General features: G+C 43.7%; 1 protein-coding gene across 1 annotated transcript in view; it reads left to right on the top strand.

The window, feature by feature from the left end:
• Positions 1–21,136, top strand: part of AKNA (AT-hook transcription factor) — a 77,813-nt gene that overhangs the window by 34,498 nt on the left and 22,179 nt on the right. Inside the window, exons 6-12 of the mRNA XM_067471880.1 lie at positions 1,410–1,564; positions 4,734–4,793; positions 7,779–7,906; positions 10,502–10,709; positions 11,124–11,272; positions 13,210–13,398; positions 19,016–19,301. Coding sequence (XP_067327981.1) covers positions 1,410–1,564; positions 4,734–4,793; positions 7,779–7,906; positions 10,502–10,709; positions 11,124–11,272; positions 13,210–13,398; positions 19,016–19,301 — 1,175 coding nt within the window. The remainder of the gene's footprint in view (positions 1–1,409; positions 1,565–4,733; positions 4,794–7,778; positions 7,907–10,501; positions 10,710–11,123; positions 11,273–13,209; positions 13,399–19,015; positions 19,302–21,136) is intronic.

Here is a 21,136-nt window from a genome sequence, read left to right as displayed (position 1 = left end):
GGTGCCCGGTATCTCAGAGGAGACAATGTTGCTATTGGGGATTCAGTCTCCTGTTCATGTTGGTGATAAGACCTTGAAGTCTAGGTGTGTTAGATATGATGTCATGGGTGCCCGGTATCTCAGAGGAGACAATGTTGCTATTGGGGATTCAGTCTCCTGTTCATGTTCTTGATAAGACCTTGAAGTCTAGGTGTGTTAGATATGATGTCATGGGTGCCCGGTATTTCAGAGGAGACAATGTTGCTATTGGGGATTCAGCCTCCTGTTCATGTTCGTGATAAGACCTTGAAGTCTAGATGTGTTAGATATGATGTCATGGGTGCCCAGTATCTCAGAGGAGACGATGTTGCTATTGGGAATTCAGTCTCCTGTTCAAGTTCGTGATAAGACCTTGACGTCTAGGTGTGTTAGATATGATGTCATGGGTGCCTGGTATCTCAGAGGAGACAATGTTGCTATTGGGGATTCAGTCTCCATGTTCTTGATAAGACCTTGAAGTCTAGGTGTGTTAGATATGATGTCATGGGTGCCCGGTATCTCAGAGGAGACAATGTTGCTATTGGGGATTCAGTCTCCTGTTCATGTTTGTGATAAGACCTTGAAGTCTAGGTGTGTTAGATATGATGTCATGGGTGCCCGGTATCTCAGAGGAGACAATGTTGCTATTGGGGATTCAGTCTCCTGTTCATATTCGTGATAAGACCATGAAGTCTAGGTGTGTTAGATATGATGTCATGGGTGCCTGGTATCTAAGAGGAGACAATGTTGCTATTGGGGATTCAGTCTCCTGTTCATGTTCTTGATAAGACATTGAAGTCTAGGTGTGTTAGATATGATGTCATGGGTGCCCGGTATTTCAGAGGAGACAATGTTGCTATTGGGGATTCAGTCTCCTGTTCATGTTCGTGATAAGATCGTGAAGTCTAGGTGTGTTAGATATGATGTCATGGGTGCCCGATATCTCAGAGGAGACAATGTTGCTATTGGCGATTCAGTCTTCTGTTCAATTTCCTGGTTCCCATATTGTCAAGTTTTCTGTTTTCTGTTCCTGCCTATGCTTATGTACCTTTGGAGGATTTACCTTGGAGAGATTCCTGTGTTTATGTTCATGGGAATACCTTGGATTACTTCTGTATTCTTGCACTCCTGGACTTTGGGGTTTACCCTGGTAATTTTGCATCCCTGTACTCTGGCTTGTTGTGTATATTGCATTTTATATTCTGACTGTCTCTTTTGGATTTGACCTTCTCCCCCTTTTTTATATTTTTGCTTCAATAAGCATTATATTACTGGATCACTGTGGTGCTGAGTGAAAGGATGTCTCAGTGCTAGGGTGTAATATGTTGTATGGAAGGGTCTTTGACAACCCCAACACAACAATAATTGGTTTCTGTCTCTTTCCTTGGCAGGGTTTTCTGGACAGTTTGCAATTTCATCTTCCGGTACCAGCTCTGCAAACCCTGGCATTTTGAGAATGGATGGTTCTCCCTCCAAAGGCGACTTTTTCACAGGAGATGAGTTGACCAAGTTGTTGGCTTTGCAGGCAAAGAAATTCCAGTCTCAGGTATGTGCAATACTACTTGGGAGCAACAAATGGGATGGGACCGAGAAAAGGCTGAACTAGTTGGATTCCTCCATAACCTGCATTATATACTGACTGTATAATGCATTATTTGGCAGTGTAGATCCAACCATAATACTTTGGATTTGAACTCAATGCAACATATATATTTTTGGATTGTTTAGAAGTTGCATCCAATGGCTTCCAACCACAGCAGCTCTTTTTTCCCAGTGCATTTTCTCTTAATGCAGTGTACTCAAAACCTGTTGCTCCATCATGTAAATAAGGGAAGAGGCGGTCAGCAAGCTGGAACTAATAGGTTGAACACGAAGCAAACGCAAATGAGAAGCTTGCCCTGTTGCCTTTGAGATGCTTGTTAAATAGAGCCAAACCAAATTAAACCAGGAAAGGGGTCTGTGCAGCTAACTTGAATAAACTTGATTTTACTGACGCGCATGAGACTAAGGGTGCGTCTCCACTCGAGAATTAATGCGGCTTGACCACGTGAACTGCCAAGGCTCGGTGCAATGGAAGAATGGGAGAAAGGAAAAGGTGACAATTGGCATTCTCACTTCGGAATGGTTTTGCTGGGCTTGTTCAGACACTAATTGAGCATGGAGCCCAATTAGTGCTAATTTTCCAATTAGCGCTGTTGCAATACTATGTACAAGGAGAAAGGGAGAATGTTAGAGTGATCCTGGTAGCCTTGAAAACTCTAGGACAAGTCTGGCCATTTCCCTTGCTCGTTTAATTTACATATTTGAAAACATCTCCCTCCCTCCCCCTCGATTTTTATATATATATATATATATATATATATATATATATACAGCGTTCCCTTGCTACTTCGCAGTTTGCTTTACAAGGGCTGTTTCATGGGTTTTTGTAAATATAATAATAATAATAATAATAATAATAATAATAATAATATATCAAGCACTGAACTACTTCTGAAACCCTTTTGTACCAGAGGAATTTAAACCTGTTAAATAAACCTGTTGTTATAGTTAACTCTTAAATAATAATAATAATAATAATAATAATAATCTTTATTTATACCCCGCCACCATCTCCCCGATGAGGACTTGGAGCAGCTTACATAGGGCCAAGCCCAGACAACATATTACAGCAATAAAATCAAAACATAAACAGCAAACAACAACAACATCAGAATTACATAAAAATATTATTATTATTATTATTATATTATTATTATTCCACCCTTCTCACCCTGAAGGAGAATCAGGACGGATCACAGTAAACATAATATTATATAAATATTATTATTATTATTATTATTATTATTATTATTATTATTCTGCCCTTCTCACCCTGAAGGAGAATCAGGACGGATCACAGTAAACATAATATTATATAAATATTATTATTATTATTATTATTATTATTATTATTATTCTGCCCTTCTCACCCTGAAGGAGAATCAGGACGGATCACAGTAAACATAATATTATATAAATATTATTATTATTATTATTATTATTATTATTATTATTCTGCCCTTCTCACCCCGAAGGGGACTCAGGGCGGATCACAGTACACATACACGGCAAACATTCAATGCCGCTTTGTATAGACAATACACAGACAGACAGAACAAAAGGAGTTGCTATGGAAGGTTGGGTTCGAATCCAGGGAGTGCTGTTGCTCTTTCCTCTATGACGAAGAGCTGTCAGGACTTCCTCCTTCCTATTGGTCGCCTAGCATTTTCTGATCTTTCTTTATGACGTTGTAAAACACCTCCCCTGCTATTTACTGGTACCTAATTTCTCTAAACACAGCTAAAACTGTTTTCAAATTGTTTAGGTAAACAATGAGCTAGGCTGACAGTTGGCAACTCATGCCAACTCTGGGCTTCGAACTTGCAACCTTTTGGTTGATAGATCTTATAACTACTGATGATTTACCAGCTATGCTAAACCTCCAGCCCTAAAAAATATTTACGTACATTACAACGGGCCTTGGAAAGGGAGGCTGGTGTCTGGGTTGGAACTCCCTCCACGGCTCCGCTTGCCCTCCCGTGACTTGGAGTACTTGTGCGGCTGCTCCTTCTTCTGGCCCATCCCAAGGGTGCCTGCCTGCCTCCGCAGACCCCAGCAGAGCCTCCGGAGCCACGCAGGCAGCAGCAGGCAGGAATTAGACCACACCTCAGGCTGCCACGTACCGGTGTCCTGATTCGCGGCAGGGAAGGCCTGCCTTCCTGGCCAACAGAAGCCTGCGTGGCTCGGAGGCTCTGCCAAGGTCTGCGGAGGGTTGGGAGACAGGCAGGCACCCTTGAGATGGGCGGGGAGGGACGGCCGCACAAGTGCTCCAAGTCGCGGTTGGCTTTAAGTCCATCTTTAAATCTCTTTTCCTGTCCACCGAGATTCCGTTTCCCATTCTTGAGTTGGGAGTATAGTAACTGCTTTTGGAGACGGTGATCTTTGGGCATTTGGACCACGTGGCCTTCAGTCCAGCAGAGTTGATGGCATAGGAGCATCGCTTCAATGCTGGTGGTCTTTGCTTCTTCAAGCACACTGGCATTTGTCCGCCTGTCTTCCCAAGAGATTTGCAGGATTTTTCGGAGGCAGCGCTGATGGAATCATTCTAGGAGTTGCATGTGACATCTGTAGACAGTCCACGTTTCGCAGCCATATAACATGGACAAAAGCTTTATAAAGAAGCACCTTGGTGTCTCTACAAATGTCCCTGTCCTCACACACTCTCTGCTTCATTTGGAAAAATGCTGCACTCGCAGAGCTCAGACGGTGTTGTATTTCAGTGTCAATGTTGCCTTTTGTGGAGAGATGGCTGCCAAGGGAGTGGAAACAATCCCTAATGTTACACCATTAAGCTCTATTTCTGGCATTGCAGAGAGATTGGTGACTGCTTGAAGAGCACTTTGGTTTTCTTGATGCTCAATGAGAGGCCAAGCTTCTCGTATGTTTCTGCAAAGGTGTTCCCCAAACTATAACCCCTATGATTCCATAGGATTGAACCATGGCACTTAAAGTGGTTTTGAACTGCATTAATTCTGCAGTCTAGATGTTCCCTTTGTAGACGAGAAGGTATATAAGTGACATGGGGCTCTGTGGGTATCCTTGCAGCATGAAAGGCTTTCAAGTGATCTGAAAAGGCAAGCTATTTAGAAATCACTCTTCATGTTTACATTTAGGTGGAATCTCTGGAGGACTTAGTTCGGACGGGGAGGCTGACACCTGAGGACCAGCGAAAGGTACTAAATTCAATGCCATTCTAGGTTGCATCCATAGATATGCCCAGAGAAGGGTGACCAAAATGTCCTAAGTTTTGCAAGCCAAGCCCTACGAGGAATGGCTTAAGGAGCTGGGAATGTTTAGCTTGGAGAAGAGACGTTGGATAGGGGCATGGTAGCCATGTTTAAATATTTGAAGGATGCTTTGTTTTTGGAAGCCCTTTGACTCTGGTGACCTCAATTTACACTCCCCCAGCCTCAGAAAGTGCCAGCTGCCACTGGATAAATAAAACTCAGGTAACTTATTATGACGCTTAAACCTTAAGCAGCTTAGGGAAGGCATCCTCAGAAGGATTGTTGGGGTTAGAGATCTAAGCCAATCCTTTTCCTTTGACCCATTCACCATAAGGAAGGCGCTGTGGACAGGACTAAAGTTAATGTGTGGGAGACTGAGAAGACAGCAAGCTTTAAAATGTAGTTTGGGAAGGCCCTGCCCTAAACTACATTACCCAGAATGCAATGCTCAGCATCTGAAGGACCCAATGAGGGCTGGCTGCAGCAGCCACCGTTTAAAGTCAGTCTAATAATAATAAATAAAATTATTGAATCTGCAAAGAGGACTAAAGTAAGTAATGAACATGAAGCAACTTTGACAAAGCCAAGAAAACATAAAGTGCTTTGAAAACCAGTCTTTTTTCTTTTGACCCAATCGCCATAAGGAAGGCACTGTGGACAGGACTAAAGAGCACAGCAAGAGCTTTAAAATGTAGTTTGGGAAGGCAAGTTAATGGGTGGGAGACTAAGAACACAGCAAGCTTTAAAATGTAGTTTGGGAAGGCAAGGCACCCTGTGGCAGAGAATGCACAAGGCCCTGCCCTAAACTACATTTCCCAGAATGCAGTGCTCAGCGTCTGAAGGACCCAATGAGGGCTGGCTGCAGCAGGCACCATTTAGAGTCAGTCTAATAATAATAAATAAAATTATTGAGTGCAAAGAGGACTAATGTAATATGAACATTAAGCAACTTTGGCAAAGCCAAGAGAACATAAAGTGCTTTCAAAACCAGTCCTTTTTCCCCCCGGTCCAATTGTGATAAGGAAGGCACTGTGGACAGGACTAAAATTAACGGGTGGGAGACTGAGAACACAGCAAGCTTTAAAATGTAGTTTGGGAAGGCGAAGCCCTTTGGCCCTGCCCTAAACTACATTTCCCAGAATGCAGTGCTCAGCATCTGAAGGACCCAATGAGGGCTGGCTGCAGCAGCCACCGTTTAAAGTCAGTCTAGTAATAATAATTAAAATTATTGAGTCTGCAAAGAGGACTAAAGTAAGTAATGAACATTACGCAACTTTGGCAAAGCCAAGAGAACATAAAGTGATTTGAAAACCAATCCTTTTTCTTTGGCCCAATCTCCATAAGGAAGGCACTGTGGACAGGACTAAAGTTAATGGGTGGGAGACTGAGAGTACAGCAAGCTTTAAAATGTAGTTTGGGAAGGCGAGGCCCGCTGTGGCAGAGAATGCACAAGGCCCTGCCCTAAACTACATTTCCCAGAATGCAATGCTGAGCATCAGAAACACCAATGATGCAATGATCAGCATTGGGCTGCAGCAACCAGCTGTTTAGACTCAGACTAATGATAAATAAAATTATTGAATCTGCAAAGAGGACTAAAGTAAGTAAGTAATAGTATAAATTTGCACTAAGTTGAAGTTATGTGGTTGTGTCATAGAGGCAAACAGACATTCAAGGGAATTGTTGTTGCTGATTTTTTTGGGGTGGGGAGGGGATAAATTGTTTTTGTCGAAACTTTTAAAAATCCCCCAAAATCTGGAGATGTGTGAATCTTTCTGAAACTTTTGGGGATTGATGCCCTGGTTATATAAAATTATGGTTATATAATTATATAATTATATTGGTTATATAAAATTGTATATAAAATTCAAGTAGATAGCTCTTGTAGTTTTTAAAAATATATCTATATAAATAAAAATGTAATGTTCATTTGTGGGATTAACAGAACTCAAAAACCACTGGACGAATTGACACCAAATTTGGAACCAAGACACCTATCAGTCCAACGAGTGACCATCACTCATAAAAATACTGAAAAACACAGCAGAAGGGACTTAAAAAGCATAACGTTAAAATTAAAATTACATTATAACATGTGCAAAACCACATATACACACACACAAAACTCATATACACAGACAGGGCCACAGCAATGCGTAGCAGGGGATGGCTAGGATATAAATAAAAATGTAATGTTTGTTTGTGGGATTAACATAACTCAAAAACTACTGGACGAATTGACACCAAATTTGGACACAAGACACGTATCAGACCAACAAGTGACCCTCACTCAGAAAAACACTGTAAAACACAAAAAGTAAAAAATACAACACATTCGCAAAACCACACACACACACACATATACACATTCAAACACACATATATACACATATACACAAAATATACACACATAAAACACACAGACTGGGCCACAGCAACATGTGGCAGGGGACGGCTAGTGTTGTTTATAAAAACTTTGAAAATTCACCAAAAATCAGCGAATAAGTGAAATGTTCTGAAATTTAGCGGACTAACAGTGACAAAGGCGTTCTACCAGTATAGCAAGTTTTGCTCCCATAGCTGTAAACATGAGGGAGAAAGGAGCCCTTGAAGTTTCCCCAATTGCAGTAATTTAATTATGCGCATAGTAACGAGTTTTTCAGTAAGTATACTTTAGAAACACTTTAGAAACACTTTGGAAATGAAGCACCAGCATCCCCCAGTTTTGTAAGTACTTTTGAACCATTTTTAAATGGCTTGCACATGCCTAATATCTGATAGAGTCTCAAACAATTCAACATAGTTTATGGCAGTCAGAAAATCCAAATTTCTGGAGTATAACAACGATTTTCAAATGTGGTTACATAGTGTTAATGGTGGCCGATGATTCAAGATGTTCTGCCTCCTTTCTCATCTTCCTGTCCATTGCAGGGCTTTGCAAGGCTAAGGGATGCCCAAGGTGCCTTGGAGCAGGCATACCAGCAGGCCCGGGATCAACACCGGATGCTGCAGAAGCAACAAGGACCTGCTGGGACGTTAGGGGATTTTGACCCCGATCGGTATGTATTTATAGGTCAGATGTTCAAGCTGTCATCCCATTTCCCCATTTCAGACTCAAAAGGGAAGACTCTGCAGGCAGAAGACTCTTACGGAACACTTTTTTAAAAAGTTCAGCTTTAGTTGAAAAGATATAACCCGATCCTGTCGCACCTTTGAGGGCTAATTTTCTAACTTGGGGGCTGCATGCTAGTATTCCTTGCGAGGAGGACTGGCTGCTCGGTGATGGAAGGAAGGAAGGGAAGGAGGAAGAAAGGTTGAAAGGATGGAAGGAGAAAGAGGGAGGAAGGAAAGAGAAGGAAGGAAAGACAAAAGGAAGAAAGGACAAAAGGGTGGAAAGGAAGGATGGAAGGAAGGGAGGAGAGAAGGATGAAAGGGTGGAAGGGAATAGAGGGAGGCAGAAAGAAGGAAGGGAAGGAGGAAAAAGAGAAGGAAAGACAAAAGAAAGAAGGAATGAGAAAGAGGGAGGAAAGAGGGAATGGAGGACTAAAGGGTTGAAGGAAAAGATGGAAGGAGAAAGAGGGAGGTAAGGGAGGGAGAGAATTAAGAAGGAAGGAAAAAGAGAAGGAAGGGAGAAAGGATGAAAGGGTGGAAGGGAAGAAGTAAGGAAAAAGAGAAGGAAGGAAGGGTCGAAGGGTGGATGGAAGGCAGGAAGGGAAGGAGGAAGGAAAGGGAAAAGGAAGGAAGAATGAAAGAGTGGAAGGGAATGGAGGGAGGGAGGGAGAAAGAGAGATGGAGGGAGGTAAGGAGGAAGGAAAGAAAAAGAAGGAAAGACAAAAGGGAAGGAAGGACAAAAGGGTGGAAAGGAAGGATGGAGGGAAGGGAAGAGAGAAGGATGAAAGGGTGGAAGGGAATAGAGGGAGGCAGAAAGAGGGAAGGAAGGGAAGGAGGAAAGAGAGAAGGAAAGACAAAAGAAAGAAGGAATGAGAAAGAGGGAGGAAAGAGGGAATGGAGGACTAAAGGGTTGAAGGAAAAGATGGAAGGAGAAAGAGGGAGTTAAGGGAGGGAGAGAGTTAAGAAGGAAGGAAAAAGAGAAGGAAGGAAAGACCAAAGGGAAGGGAGAAAGGATGAAAGGGTGGAAGGGAAGAAGTAAGGAAAAAGAGAAGGAAGGAAGGGTCAAAGGGTGGATGGAAGGCAGGAAGGGAAGGAGGAAGGGAAGGGAAAAGGCAGGAAGGATGAAAGAGTGGAAGGGAATGGAGGGAGGGAGGGAAAAAGAGAGATGGAGGGAGGTAAGGAGGAAGCAAAGAGAAAGAAGGGAAGACAAAAGGGAAGGAAGGACAAAAGGGTGGAAAGGAAGGATGGAAGGGAGGGAGGAGAGAAGGAAGAAAGGAAAAAAGTGGAAGGGAATGGAAGGAGGGAGAAAGAGAGAGGGAGAGAAGGGAAGGGAAAGAGGAAAGAAAGAAGGAAAGGCAAAAGGGAGGGAAGGAAGGAAGGAAGGAAGGAAGGAGAAAGAGGGAGGAAAGAGGGAAGGAAGGACTAAAGGGTTGAAGGAAAAGATGGAAGGAGAAAGAGGGAGGGGAGGGAGGGAGGGAGGGAGGGAGTTAAGGAGGAAGGAAAAAGAGAAGAAAGGAAAGACCAAAGGGACGGAAGGAAGAATGAAAGGACAGAAGGGTACGAGAAAGGAAAAGGAGAAGGAAGGGTGGATGGAAGGCAGGAAGGGAAGGAGGAAGGAAAGAGAAAAGGAAGGAAGGGTGGAAGGGAATGGAGGGAGGGAGAATGATGGATAGAGGGAGGGAGGTAAGGAGGAAGGAAAGAAAAAGAAGGAAAGACAAGAGGGAAGGAAGGACAAAAGAATGGAAAGGAAGGATGGAAGGAAGGGAAGAGAAAAGGAAGAAAGGACAAAAGGGTGGAAGGGAATGGAAGGAGGGAGAAAGAGAAAAAGAAAGACAGAAGGGAAGGAAGACAGGAAGAACGAAAGGAAGGAAGGAAGGAGAAAGGTAGGAAAGAGAAAAGGAAGGACAAAAGGGTAGAAAGAAAAGATGGAAGGAGAAAGAGGGAGGGAAGGAGGAAGGAAAGAGAGAAAGAAGGAGAAACAAGAGGCAAAGAAGGAAGGACGAAAGAGTGAAGGATGGAAGGAAAGAAAGGGAAGGAGGAAGTAGAAGGAAGGGAGGGAGAAAGACAGGAAGGGGAAAAGGAAGGAAGGAGGGAAGGAAGGACAAGAGAGTGGAAGGGAATAGAGGGAGGGAGAAAGAGGCAAGGAAGGGAGAAGGAAGGAAAGACAAAAGGGAGGGAAGGAGGGAAGGTAGGAAGGAGAGGGAAGGAGGGAGGAAAGAGGGAAGGGAGGAAGGACGAAAGGGTGGAAGGGAAGGAAGGACAGAGGGAGAAAGGAGGGAAGGGATTGAGGGAAGGAGGAAGGAAAGAGAGAAGGAAGAAAGGATGGTGAGAGAGAGGAGAGCCTGAGAAAAGAGACCAAGGGTCTACATCCGGCCCTCGGGCCTGGGCTTGCCAATACCTTATCTACACTGTAGACTTAATGTAGCTTGTCACCAAGTGTAAAATCGTAATAATATTTCCATCTTAAACCACTTTGTGATTTATCTCTGGGAAACTCTCCACCCTTAACTCCTCTCTTTTGGTCTTCTTGGCATGTTTTCCAGTGTGGTGGAAGGAGAGATATTCCATCTGGAGATGCGTTTGGAAGAGCTGAAGGAGAGACTGGGACAGGCTGCCTTCAACCAGAGCAACCCAGTGCCAACCATTGCCTCTTCCACCCATATTCCAGAAGAGAATCCAGAGGCACAAATGGGGTCACCGACTCCATCTCTCCATGCTCCGATCCCGGCTGTTCGCATGCCATATCCTGAGGTTAATTGCAATGCCATGTTTGCACTAGAAGCAGTTAGTTTTCCTACTACAAGTCCTATAATCCACCTTTTGTACATATCCAGAGCTATTGTGGAAGGGGCTCTCATGTTAATATTGTAATGATGAGCAGTTTGCAAACGAGCATCAGTTCTGACCAATCTTTTCCAATAATTGCATTAGATCCTCCAGTTTCTTGCCAGAGTGTATGTTTCCCCAATTCTTTCCATTAGCGTTGAAGACTGACTCTAGTTGAACATTCAGAATATTCTCTAAGCCAGGGATGAATGACCTTTGGCATTGCAGATGTCTCACCTTATACCACCATTGGCTAATATGGTAGCACTCAAGGATGGTGGGAGTTGTGGTGCAACACATCTGGAGGATCAATGGTTCCCAACACTGTTTGTTCTTCAGGTCTCCAACTTGGAAAAGGGCCGCTACCGAGTCCAGGTAGATGTGGAGGTGAGCTCAGTCAGCGACGAGATGTCCGAAGAAGGCCTTCCGGAACCTCTTCGCCATATGCAACTCCAGGTGGAGAAGGACTTTGACGATCTCCTGGGACAGTAAGTGAACCATCTTGGAGAAGACCTGATTTATGGTATATGCTGGTCCAAGCTATAGAGTACCTTTGTTTATTTACAATATTTATATTCCACCCTTCTCACCCCAAAGGAGATTCAGGGTGGATCATAGAACACATATACGGTAAACATTCGATGCCGTTATACACGACAGGACAGACAACTGTACATAGATAGAGGTATATATAGGCTTTCCTATCTTCGGCATCTTGGAGTCTATGCTCAGTGCTGGCCACAGGAGGGTGCTGCTGCACCATCTTCCCTACCCAAGAGTTTTGTTTGTAAACTTCCTCCTTGATCGAATCACTGGCATCTTTCTGGCATTTCCTTTTAGGTGCCTAAATACCTCCCTGCCTAAGCAGTACCTATTTATCTACACACGTTGCTGTTTTCGAAACTGCTAGGTAAGCAGAAGCTGGGCTAAAGGCCAGGAGCTTACCCCAATCCGGGCTTTGAACTATCAACCTTTCTGTTGGCAAGATTTACTGCAGCTGGCGCTTAACCTGCTGCGCTAAAGCCCGATCACATACACACACATACACACACTCTAGCCGTCCCCTGCCAGCGTTGCTGTGGCCCAGTCTGATGATCTGGCAAATAAAGTAATAAGAAAGTGTTCGTTTCTAAAATATGTAATTTCTTTTTGCTTGTGGGTAAACAGTATTTGATCACATTTTTTTGTTCTGGTAAAGGGAGTTGGAGGCTTTAAGTATTTTCTATTGGTCATAGAGGCTTTGTGTGGGAAGTTTGCCCCAATTCTATCATTTGTAGGGTTCAGAATGCTCCTTGATTGTAGGTGAACTATAAATCCTAGTAATTACGACTACTACATGTCAAGGTCTATTCCCCCAAGCTCCTTTTGTGTTCCTAGTTGGGCATATGGAATATTCGTGCCAAGTTTGGGCCAGATCCATCATTGTTTGAGTCCACAGTGCTCTCTGGATGTAGGTGTACTGCAACTCCCAAACTCAAGGTCAATACCCACCAAACCCTTCTAGTGTTTTCTGTTGGTCATGGGAGTCCTGTGTGCCAAGTTTGGTTCAGTTCCTTCATTGAGCATTAGAATGCTCTTTGATTGTAGGTGAACTATAAATCTCAGCAACTACAACTCCCAAATGACAAACTCAATTTCTTTTTTAGTGATGGTCACTCCTTGGGGTAGTAGGTGTATTGTGACCGAATTGGGTGGCAATTCATTCAGTAGTTTTTGAGTATGTTAACCCCACAAATGAACATTACATTTTTATTTTTTATAGATACACTAGCCGTCCCATGCCACACATTGCTGTGGCTCAGTCTGTGTATATGTGCTTTGTGTGTGTGTGTATATGTGTGCGTATATATTTGTGTATCTGTGTATATATGTATATGTGTGTGTTTGCATATATATGTGTGTGGTTTTACACATGCGTTGTAATGCATTTTTTTATTTCTTGGCTTTTTAAGTCCCTTCAGTGTTTTTATGAGTGATCGTAATTCGTTGGCCTGATAGGTGTATTGTGTCCAAATTTGGTGTTGATTCGTCCAGTGGTTTTTGAGTTATGTTAATCCCACAAACCAACATTATATTTTTATTTATATAGACACACACACACATATATATACACAAAACCTTTGACATGTGTATGTACAGACAGACATTTAGCCCTTGTATCCCCCAAAGTACTGTATACTGTGAACTATCCAGATTTGAAATGGACTATCTCATATAATCATCTATCAGCTCCTTATAGAATGTCTTGGTTTTTCTCTTCCACTTTCTCTCTTTGTGGTCGGCTTCCTTTCTTTACGGCAAACTAGTTTGCATTCAGGATGAGGATAGCAGACTTGGTCTTCCCAGTCAGCGCAGGCAAAAGGAAACTGCTGCAGCCTCGTCACACTTTTGTGCCGGTTTGCTCAGCCTTTGTCTTCACTTCCAGCTACAACAGCTTCAAGTCATTGCCAGCAGCCCTGAGTTTGGAACGGCTAGATTCGGGTGAGCATAATTCCTCGCTGGAAGAAATGGATGGTGCAATGGATGCCGCAAATCCTGGGACCAAAAAGGACTCCCTCCAGACAGCGCCTAAAGCTAAGAAGGCCCCTCGCATCCTGTCCTCTTCCTCCATGAAGTGAGTCCTGATGGGAGAAAACACTGTATCGTGAGCCACAGTTTGTTAGATTTATTCAATTTGTACATATTGAATTGGTATTAGAAACATGCAGGAAAGGCGGGGAGGGCTTTAAGAATCAAAAAACTCCCCAATCATTTTTGTTAAAATTCTGTAAAATTCGGATGCCTCCCAAAGTCAGCTTAATTTTCAGTATAAGCATTAAGCAACTTTGGTAAAGGCAAGAGAACATAAAGTGCTTCACAAACCAATCCTTTTTCTTTGGCCTAATCGCCATAAGGAAGGCGCTAGAAAAGTTAATGGGTGGGAGATTGAGAACACAGCATTCTGGGAAATGTAGTTTGGGAGGGCGAGGCTCCTTGTGGCAGAGAATGCAAAAGGCTCTGCCCTAAACTATATTGCCTAGAATGTAGCATCTGAAAGCCCCAATGAAGGCTGCAGCAGCCAGCCGTTTAGAGTCAGTCTAATCTTCTTCTTCTTAGGCGATCCCTCGTAGTCCGAGGATGATGGTCCTCTAAGTGTAGTGTCCTGGCGGTGGGTCCGTAGGTGACTGTGGAGCCCTATTCTTGACCTGCATCTTCTCCCACAGTGAGGGCATTGGTTTCCAGGTGGAAGACGGTCTTGGGCAGGGTTGGCTTGATGCACCTTCCTCTTGGCACATTTGTCTCTTTTGCCCTCCTTTCGTGCCTCTTCAAATTTTGCAGCACTGCTGGTCACAGCTGACCTCCAACTGGAGTGCTCAAGGGCCAGGGCTTCCCAGTTCTCAGTGTCTTTTTATTTTTATTTTTATTAAATGATCTTTATTGGTTTTAGAGTAATACAACATATAAAGTTTAAAATTACAACAGGGGGAAAAGGGAGGGAAGGACAGAAAGGGGGAGGGAAAGCGGAAGGGGGGGGAGATCGGACAGGTGGGCAGTGAGGTATTGGGAATGGGGAGCGGCGGGGAGTAGGAAAGAAGGGAGGGGCTGTGGGGGGAAGTTACCATGTGTGAAATGAAGCCCTTGAGGGCATTTTTGCGGGCCCATAATGGTGTTGTGTCTCCTCACACAAACATCGTGAGGAGGACCAAGAACCTTGATAACCAATTCGCGCCCAGAGATGTCGATATCTTATTCGGAGCCCTTTACTGTTTGTGCCTGAACAGCGAGCGACTTATACCCTATAGGGCCTCTACCCAGGGACTTCCTCCATAGCATAGGGGTGGGGGTAGGGTTAAAAAAGGACTTCCGTTTGGTATCCTCACAGAGTGTTCTCGGTTTCTCTGGCGAGATCCAGTTTGGATCCCTTGAACGAATTTGCACTTTTGCCCTCTATGGCTCGTAACTGCTGTGTCTCTTCTTAAATTGGCTCCATATCGAAACCGTCGTATCTCTGCCTTTCAGTTCTCAGTGTCTATGCCAGAGTTTTTAATTTTGGCTTTGAGCCCATCTTTGAATCTCTTTTCCTGCCCAACAACATTCCGCTTTCAGTTCTTGAGTTCGGAGTAGAGCAACTGCTTTGGGAGACGGTGGTCGGGCATCTGGACAACGTGGCCGGTCCAGCGGAGTTGATGGCGGAGGACCATCACTTCAGTGCTGGTGGTCTTTGCTTCTTCCAGCACTCTGACATTTGTCTGCTTGTCTTCCCAAGAGATTTGCAGGGTTTTTAAGAGGCAGCACTGATGGAATTGTTCCAGGAGTTGCGTGTGATGTAGACAGTCCATGTCTCGCAGGTATATAACAGTGTTGGGAGGACAATAGCTTTATAAACAAGCACCTTGGTATCCCTATGGATGTCCCGGTCCTCAAACACTCTCTGCTCCATTTGGAAAAATGCTGCATTCGCAGAGCTCAGGCGGTGTTGAATTTCAGTGTCAATGATGAGGTGGCTGCCAAGGTAGAAGAAATGGTCAACATTTTCTAACGTTACACCATTAAGTTGCATTTCTGGCAATGGAGAGGGAATGGCTGGTGACTGCTGGAAGAGCATTTTGGTTTTCTCGATGTTCAATGACAGGCCAATCTTCTCGTATGCTTATGCGAAGATGTTTAGAGTTGTTTGTTGGTCTTCTTCTGAGTGCGTACAGACAACATTGTCATCAGCATACTGGTGAACTATAAATCCCGGTAACAACAACTCCCAAATGTCAAGGTCTGTTTCCCCCAAACTCCATCTGTGTTCATATTTGGGCATATGGAATATTCATACCAAGTTTGGTCCAGATCCATCATTGTTTGAGTCCATGGTAGTCTCTGGATGTAGGTGAACTACAATTCCCAAAATCAAGGTCAATGCTCACTAAACTTTTCTAGTGTTTTCTGTTGGTCATGGGAGTCCTGCATGCCCCGGTTGGTTCAATTCTAGCATGCTATTTAATTGTAGGTGAACTATAAATCCCAGCAACTACAACTCCCAAAAGACAAAATCAAATTTTTGAGTGAAGGACATACATTGGGTTGTTAGGTGTATGCTGTCCAAATTTGGAGTCAATTCATCCAGTGGTTTATGAGTTATGTTAATCCCACAAACGAACATTACATTTTTAGTTATATGGATAGATTACTGTAACAAAATAGTAACAAAACGTAGTTATTTTCATTATAGTTACGCATTTTTCACTAACTGTACTTTAGAAACACTTTAGAAACAAAATGTCAGCGCTTTCCAGTTTTGTAACATCTTTTGAACCATTTTTTCTAATGGATCGCACATCCCTAGCCCACAGATATTGTCCGGAGCCTTTCCCCAGTACAAATCATGCCTTGGGCACTCGGGAACGTGACTAAAATTAGAAGCAGAGTTTGCCTTTTGGAAAAAGCTGTACTTGTTCTCCCCGGCCGCGAAACAAGAGCGCCTTTGCCTTTTGCTTTCTTTTCATTTCCCAGAATCGGACAAAGGGCCCTTTTGGGTGGCTGTTTCAGACCTTGCTTGGAGGGCTGCAAAGTTGTGTGGAGAGGAACCGTGTGGGAACGGAGATGGGTGGGACTGAAAGCAACGGATTGGGTGGAAGGAGAGAAGAATTTAGCCGGAAGGAAATGGAGACTCAGCTGGGATCTTAAGAGTCGGGAAGGAGAGAGAAGGAAAGAGCATGGATTTATTTTCTTCTTGCCAACTGCATCAGACTGATTTTCTCCTTTGCGTCTCATATCATGATTGGCATGGGCTGCCAAATCCCCCTCATCTTCTATATAAATAAAAATATAATGTTCATTTGTGGGATTAACATAACTCAAAAACCACTGGACAAATTGCCACCAAATTTGGCCACAAGACACCTACTAACCCAAGGAGTGACCATCACTCAAAAAAATGATTTTCTCATTTCGGAGTTGTAGTTGCTGGGATTTATAGTTTACTTACAATCAAAGAGCATTCTGAACTCCACCAATGATGGAATTGAACCAAACGTAGCACACAGGACTCCCATGACCAACAGAAAACACTAGAAGGGTTTGGTGGGCATTGACCTTGAGTTTGGGAGTTGTAGTTCACCTACATCCAGAGAGCACTGTGGACTCAAACAATGATGGATCTGGACCAAACTTGGCACAAATACTCAAAATGTCCAAACATGAACACTGGTGGAGTTTGGAAAAAATAGACCTTGACATTTGAGAGTTGTAGTTACTGGGATTTATAGTTCACCTACAATCAAAGAGCATTCTGAACCCCACAAACGACAGAATCAGGGCAAACTTCCCACACAGAACCCCCATGACCAACAAAATACTTATGGCCATCCAGTCCAACTCCCTTCAGCAAGGCAAGAAAACGTAATCAAAGCCCTCCTGACAAAGAGCCATCCAGCCATAGAGAAAGATAGATAGATATAATTCACACACACAGATATAGTATCATAGATTTGAAAGGAACCCTTAAAGAAGGACAACTATATGTTGCATGTCCCAGAGTAGACAAAGCAGACACTCTCCACATCAACACTGACAAAGAAACAACAAGAAATACTGTTTACCCACAAGCATAAAGAAATTACATATATTAGAAACCAACATATTCTCATTACATTTCCAGATCACTCGACTGGGCCACAGCAACACATGGCAGGGGACGGCTAGTTTTATATAAAACTAGCCTGAATACTCGGCATTGCCCAGGTTATTTGAAAAAGTCATTTTTTTTAATTGTCCAGAATACGTAAAGTTGTGGGTGAACTACAACTCACATCATGCCAGGTTTACCCCAAAAAAACTCCATCAGTACTTCAAGTTTGTTATGTTGGTGAAGTTTGCTCTAGACGCATCATTGGTGGGGTTCAGTGTGCTCTCTGGCTGTAGGGTACACTACAACTCCCACTCTGGTGAGTCAGTCCCCTCCAACCCCTTCAGTAGATTGAGTTCTACAACTCCCAGAAAGGAAGGTCAACCCCCCCCCCCCCACCACCACCACCACCACCTCTCCAGTAATCAAATTTCAACATTTCAGATACGTGTGCCAAGTTTGGTCCAGATCCATCGGTGTTTGGGTTCACGGGCTCCCTGAATGTAGTACACTACAACTCCCCCAAATCAAGGTGAATTTTCCCCAAGAACCTCCAATATCTTTTGATAGTCATGGAGGCTCTGTGTGCCAAGTTTGGTCCAATTCCATCTTTGGCGGAGTTCAGAGTGCTCATAAATTGCAGGTGAAGTATAAATCCCAGTACCCACAACTCCAAAATGTCCAGGCTAATTCTCCTCAAAACCCACCAGTATTCAAATTTGAACATATCAGGAATGCATGTCTAGCCTGGTCCAGATCCAACATTGGTTGGGTTCATAGTGTGCTCTGGATGTAGGTGAACTACAACTCCTCTACATCCCTCCAAAGACCTCCAGTATGTTTTGTTGTTCATAGGGATTCCAGGTCCATCATTGGTGGAGTTCAGAGTGCTGTTAGATTGCACATGAACTATACATCCCAGTATCTACAATTCCTATAAATCATGGTGAATTCTCCCCAAAGCTCTCTAGTCTGTTCAGTTGTTGATCAATTCCTCTGTTTGCTGTGTGCCATAGGAAAAAAAAATAGGAAAGTGTTAAGGGAGAGGCACTGGGTGGGGTTATGCAAATTCCACACCAATGGAGGGAGTCAGAAACACTGGGATGTCTGTGGTGGAGGAAACACATTCAATCTAGGATGGAAATGTCCCCGTATGAAAGCCTTCACTTGAGTGGTGGGCAGGATTGTGTTTGTGGGGGACATTGGCAGGGCTCTTGGACGTGTTTATGGTGCTCCCCTGGAGCAAGATATTTCTTTTGTCGTGTCAGGAATGACTTGAGAAACTGCAAGTCACTTCTGGTGTGAGAGAATTGGCCGTCGGCAAGGACGTTGCCCAGGGGACGCCCGGATGATTTGATGTTTTTATCATCCTTGTGGGAGACTTCTCTCATCCTCCCGCATGAGGAGCTGGAGCTGATAGAGGGAGCTCATTGGCCTCTCCCCGGATTCGAACCTGTGACCTATCAGTCTTCAGTCCTGCCGGCACAGGGGTTTAATCCACTGCGCCACCCGGGGCTCCTGGAGCAAGATATCCAGGAAAGTTGGGAAACAGATGCCTAGGATTCATGGACAGGTTGTGAAATGAAGGAATCATGACAACTAACAATGTTGATGTTTTCTCTACCACTTCTAATAGGGAGACTCAACAGAGCACACCAATCCATCCGCTTCCAAGAAAACCCCGGAAGCCAACTTACCAAATTGGGCATGGACCCATATCTCAGGTGGGGACGTTGGCAATGCAAGAGGAATCCACTGAGAAGAGCAGGGCCTCGGGTGCCGTCCGCAAGAAGGTTTCCTCCAAAGGGCCGCAGGGGCAGCTTTCGCCACATAGCAGCATGGTTAGTGTTGCAGGCAGCGCTCTTTCCGAACGCATCCCCAGGATGCAGCCATTCCAGAAGACCAATACGGCATTGTCAGAGGTGAGTGCCACTTGGGTTGGATCGACGCTGTAGAATTAATGCAGCTTGACACCACTTTGATTGTAGTGGCTTAATACTATAGTATGGTTGTCAGGCCTGTAGCCAACAACTATTTGTTGGCTATTTTTGCCTTACGAACTTTGCATACCTTGTATCTTATACCTTTTACAGAGCAATAAGAGTCTTTGGACTGTATTAAAAATGTGTTATCAAACTACTCTTCATGATTTGCTAAAAATAGGGTTTTTTTGGCTACGGCCCTGATTGATTGTAGTTGTAGTCGGTGAGCCGCCTGCATTATTTGGCAGGGAATGCAAAAGATATAATAATAATAATAATAATAATAATAATAATAATAATAATAATAATAATTTCATATTGACCATAACAACAACAACAACAACAACAACAACAAGCCATTCAACCCAAGAACAATTTTTTTTCTGGCTACGGCCCTGATTGGTTGTAGTTGTAGTCAGTGAGCAGTCTGCATTATTTGGCAGGGAATGCAAAAGATATAACAACAACAACAACAACAACAACAAGAAGCCATTCAACCCAAGAACAATTTCTTTCTGGCTACAGCCCTGATTGGTTGTAGTTGTAGTCGGTGAGCTGCCTGCATTATTTGGCAGGGAATACAAAAGATATAACAGCAGCAGCAGCAGCAACAACAACAACAACAACAACAAGCCATTCAGCACAAGAACAATTTTTTTTCTGGCTACGGCCCTCATTGGTTGTAGTTGTAGTCGGTGAGCCATCTGCATTATTTGGCAGGGAATGCAAAAGATATAACAGCAGCAGCAGCAGCAGCAACAACAACAACAACAATAACAACAACAACAACAAGCCATTCAACCCAAGAACACTTTCTTTCTGGCTACAGCCCTGATTGGTTGTAGTTGTAGTCGGTGAGCCATCTGCATTATTTGGCAGGGAATGCAAAATATATAACAGCAGCAGCAACAACAACAACAACAACAAGCCATTCAACCCAAGAACAATTTCTTTCTGGCTACAGCCCTGATTGGTTGTAGTTGTAGTCGGTGAGCTGCCTGCATTATTTGACAGGGAATGCAAAAGATATAATAATAAGAACAACAACAACAACAAGCCATTCAGCCCAAGAACAAGCCATTCGAACCAGTGCCATCAAAGCCAGAATTGAAAAGTCGACAACAGATCCCAAATGTAGACTGCAAGGAAGCAGATGAAACAAAGATGATCTCTTCAGCTGCTGCAAGAAGATCGCGCAGACAGACTACAAGCAGAGGCACAACACCATTGCTCAGATGATTAATTGGAACTTGTGCCACAAATACCATCTGCCTGCGACAACTAACTGGTGGGATCACAAGCCGGAAAAAGTTACAGAGAATGAACACGTTAAACAATTCTGGGACTTCTGAATTCAGAGTTTTGGAGCATAATACTCCTGACCTCACAATCGTGTTAAAAAACAAAGTATGGATCGTCGATGTCGCAATCCCAGGTGACAACAGGATTGAAGAGAAACAACTGGAATAGCTGACACGATATGAGGATTTAAAAATCGAACTTCAAAGGCTCTGGCACAAGCCAGTCAAGGTGGTCCCAGTGGTGATCGGCACACTGGGTGCAGTGCCTAAAGACCTTGGCCTACACTTAAACACAATTGACGCTGACAAAATTACCATCTGCCAGCTGCAGAAGGCCACCTTACTGGGATCTGCAGGCATTATTCGCCGATTTATCACATAGTCCAAGACACTTGGGAAGGGTACGACTTGTGATCCCATTCAACAGCCAGCAGAGTGTCCGCTGTGGACTCATCTTGTTGTGTTTCAAATAAT

This window comes from Anolis sagrei, chromosome 11 (assembly GCF_037176765.1).
Source record: "Anolis sagrei isolate rAnoSag1 chromosome 11, rAnoSag1.mat, whole genome shotgun sequence".
Taxonomy (NCBI): Eukaryota; Metazoa; Chordata; class Lepidosauria; order Squamata; family Dactyloidae; genus Anolis; species Anolis sagrei.
This window is presented reverse-complemented; position numbering and strand designations above follow the sequence as displayed.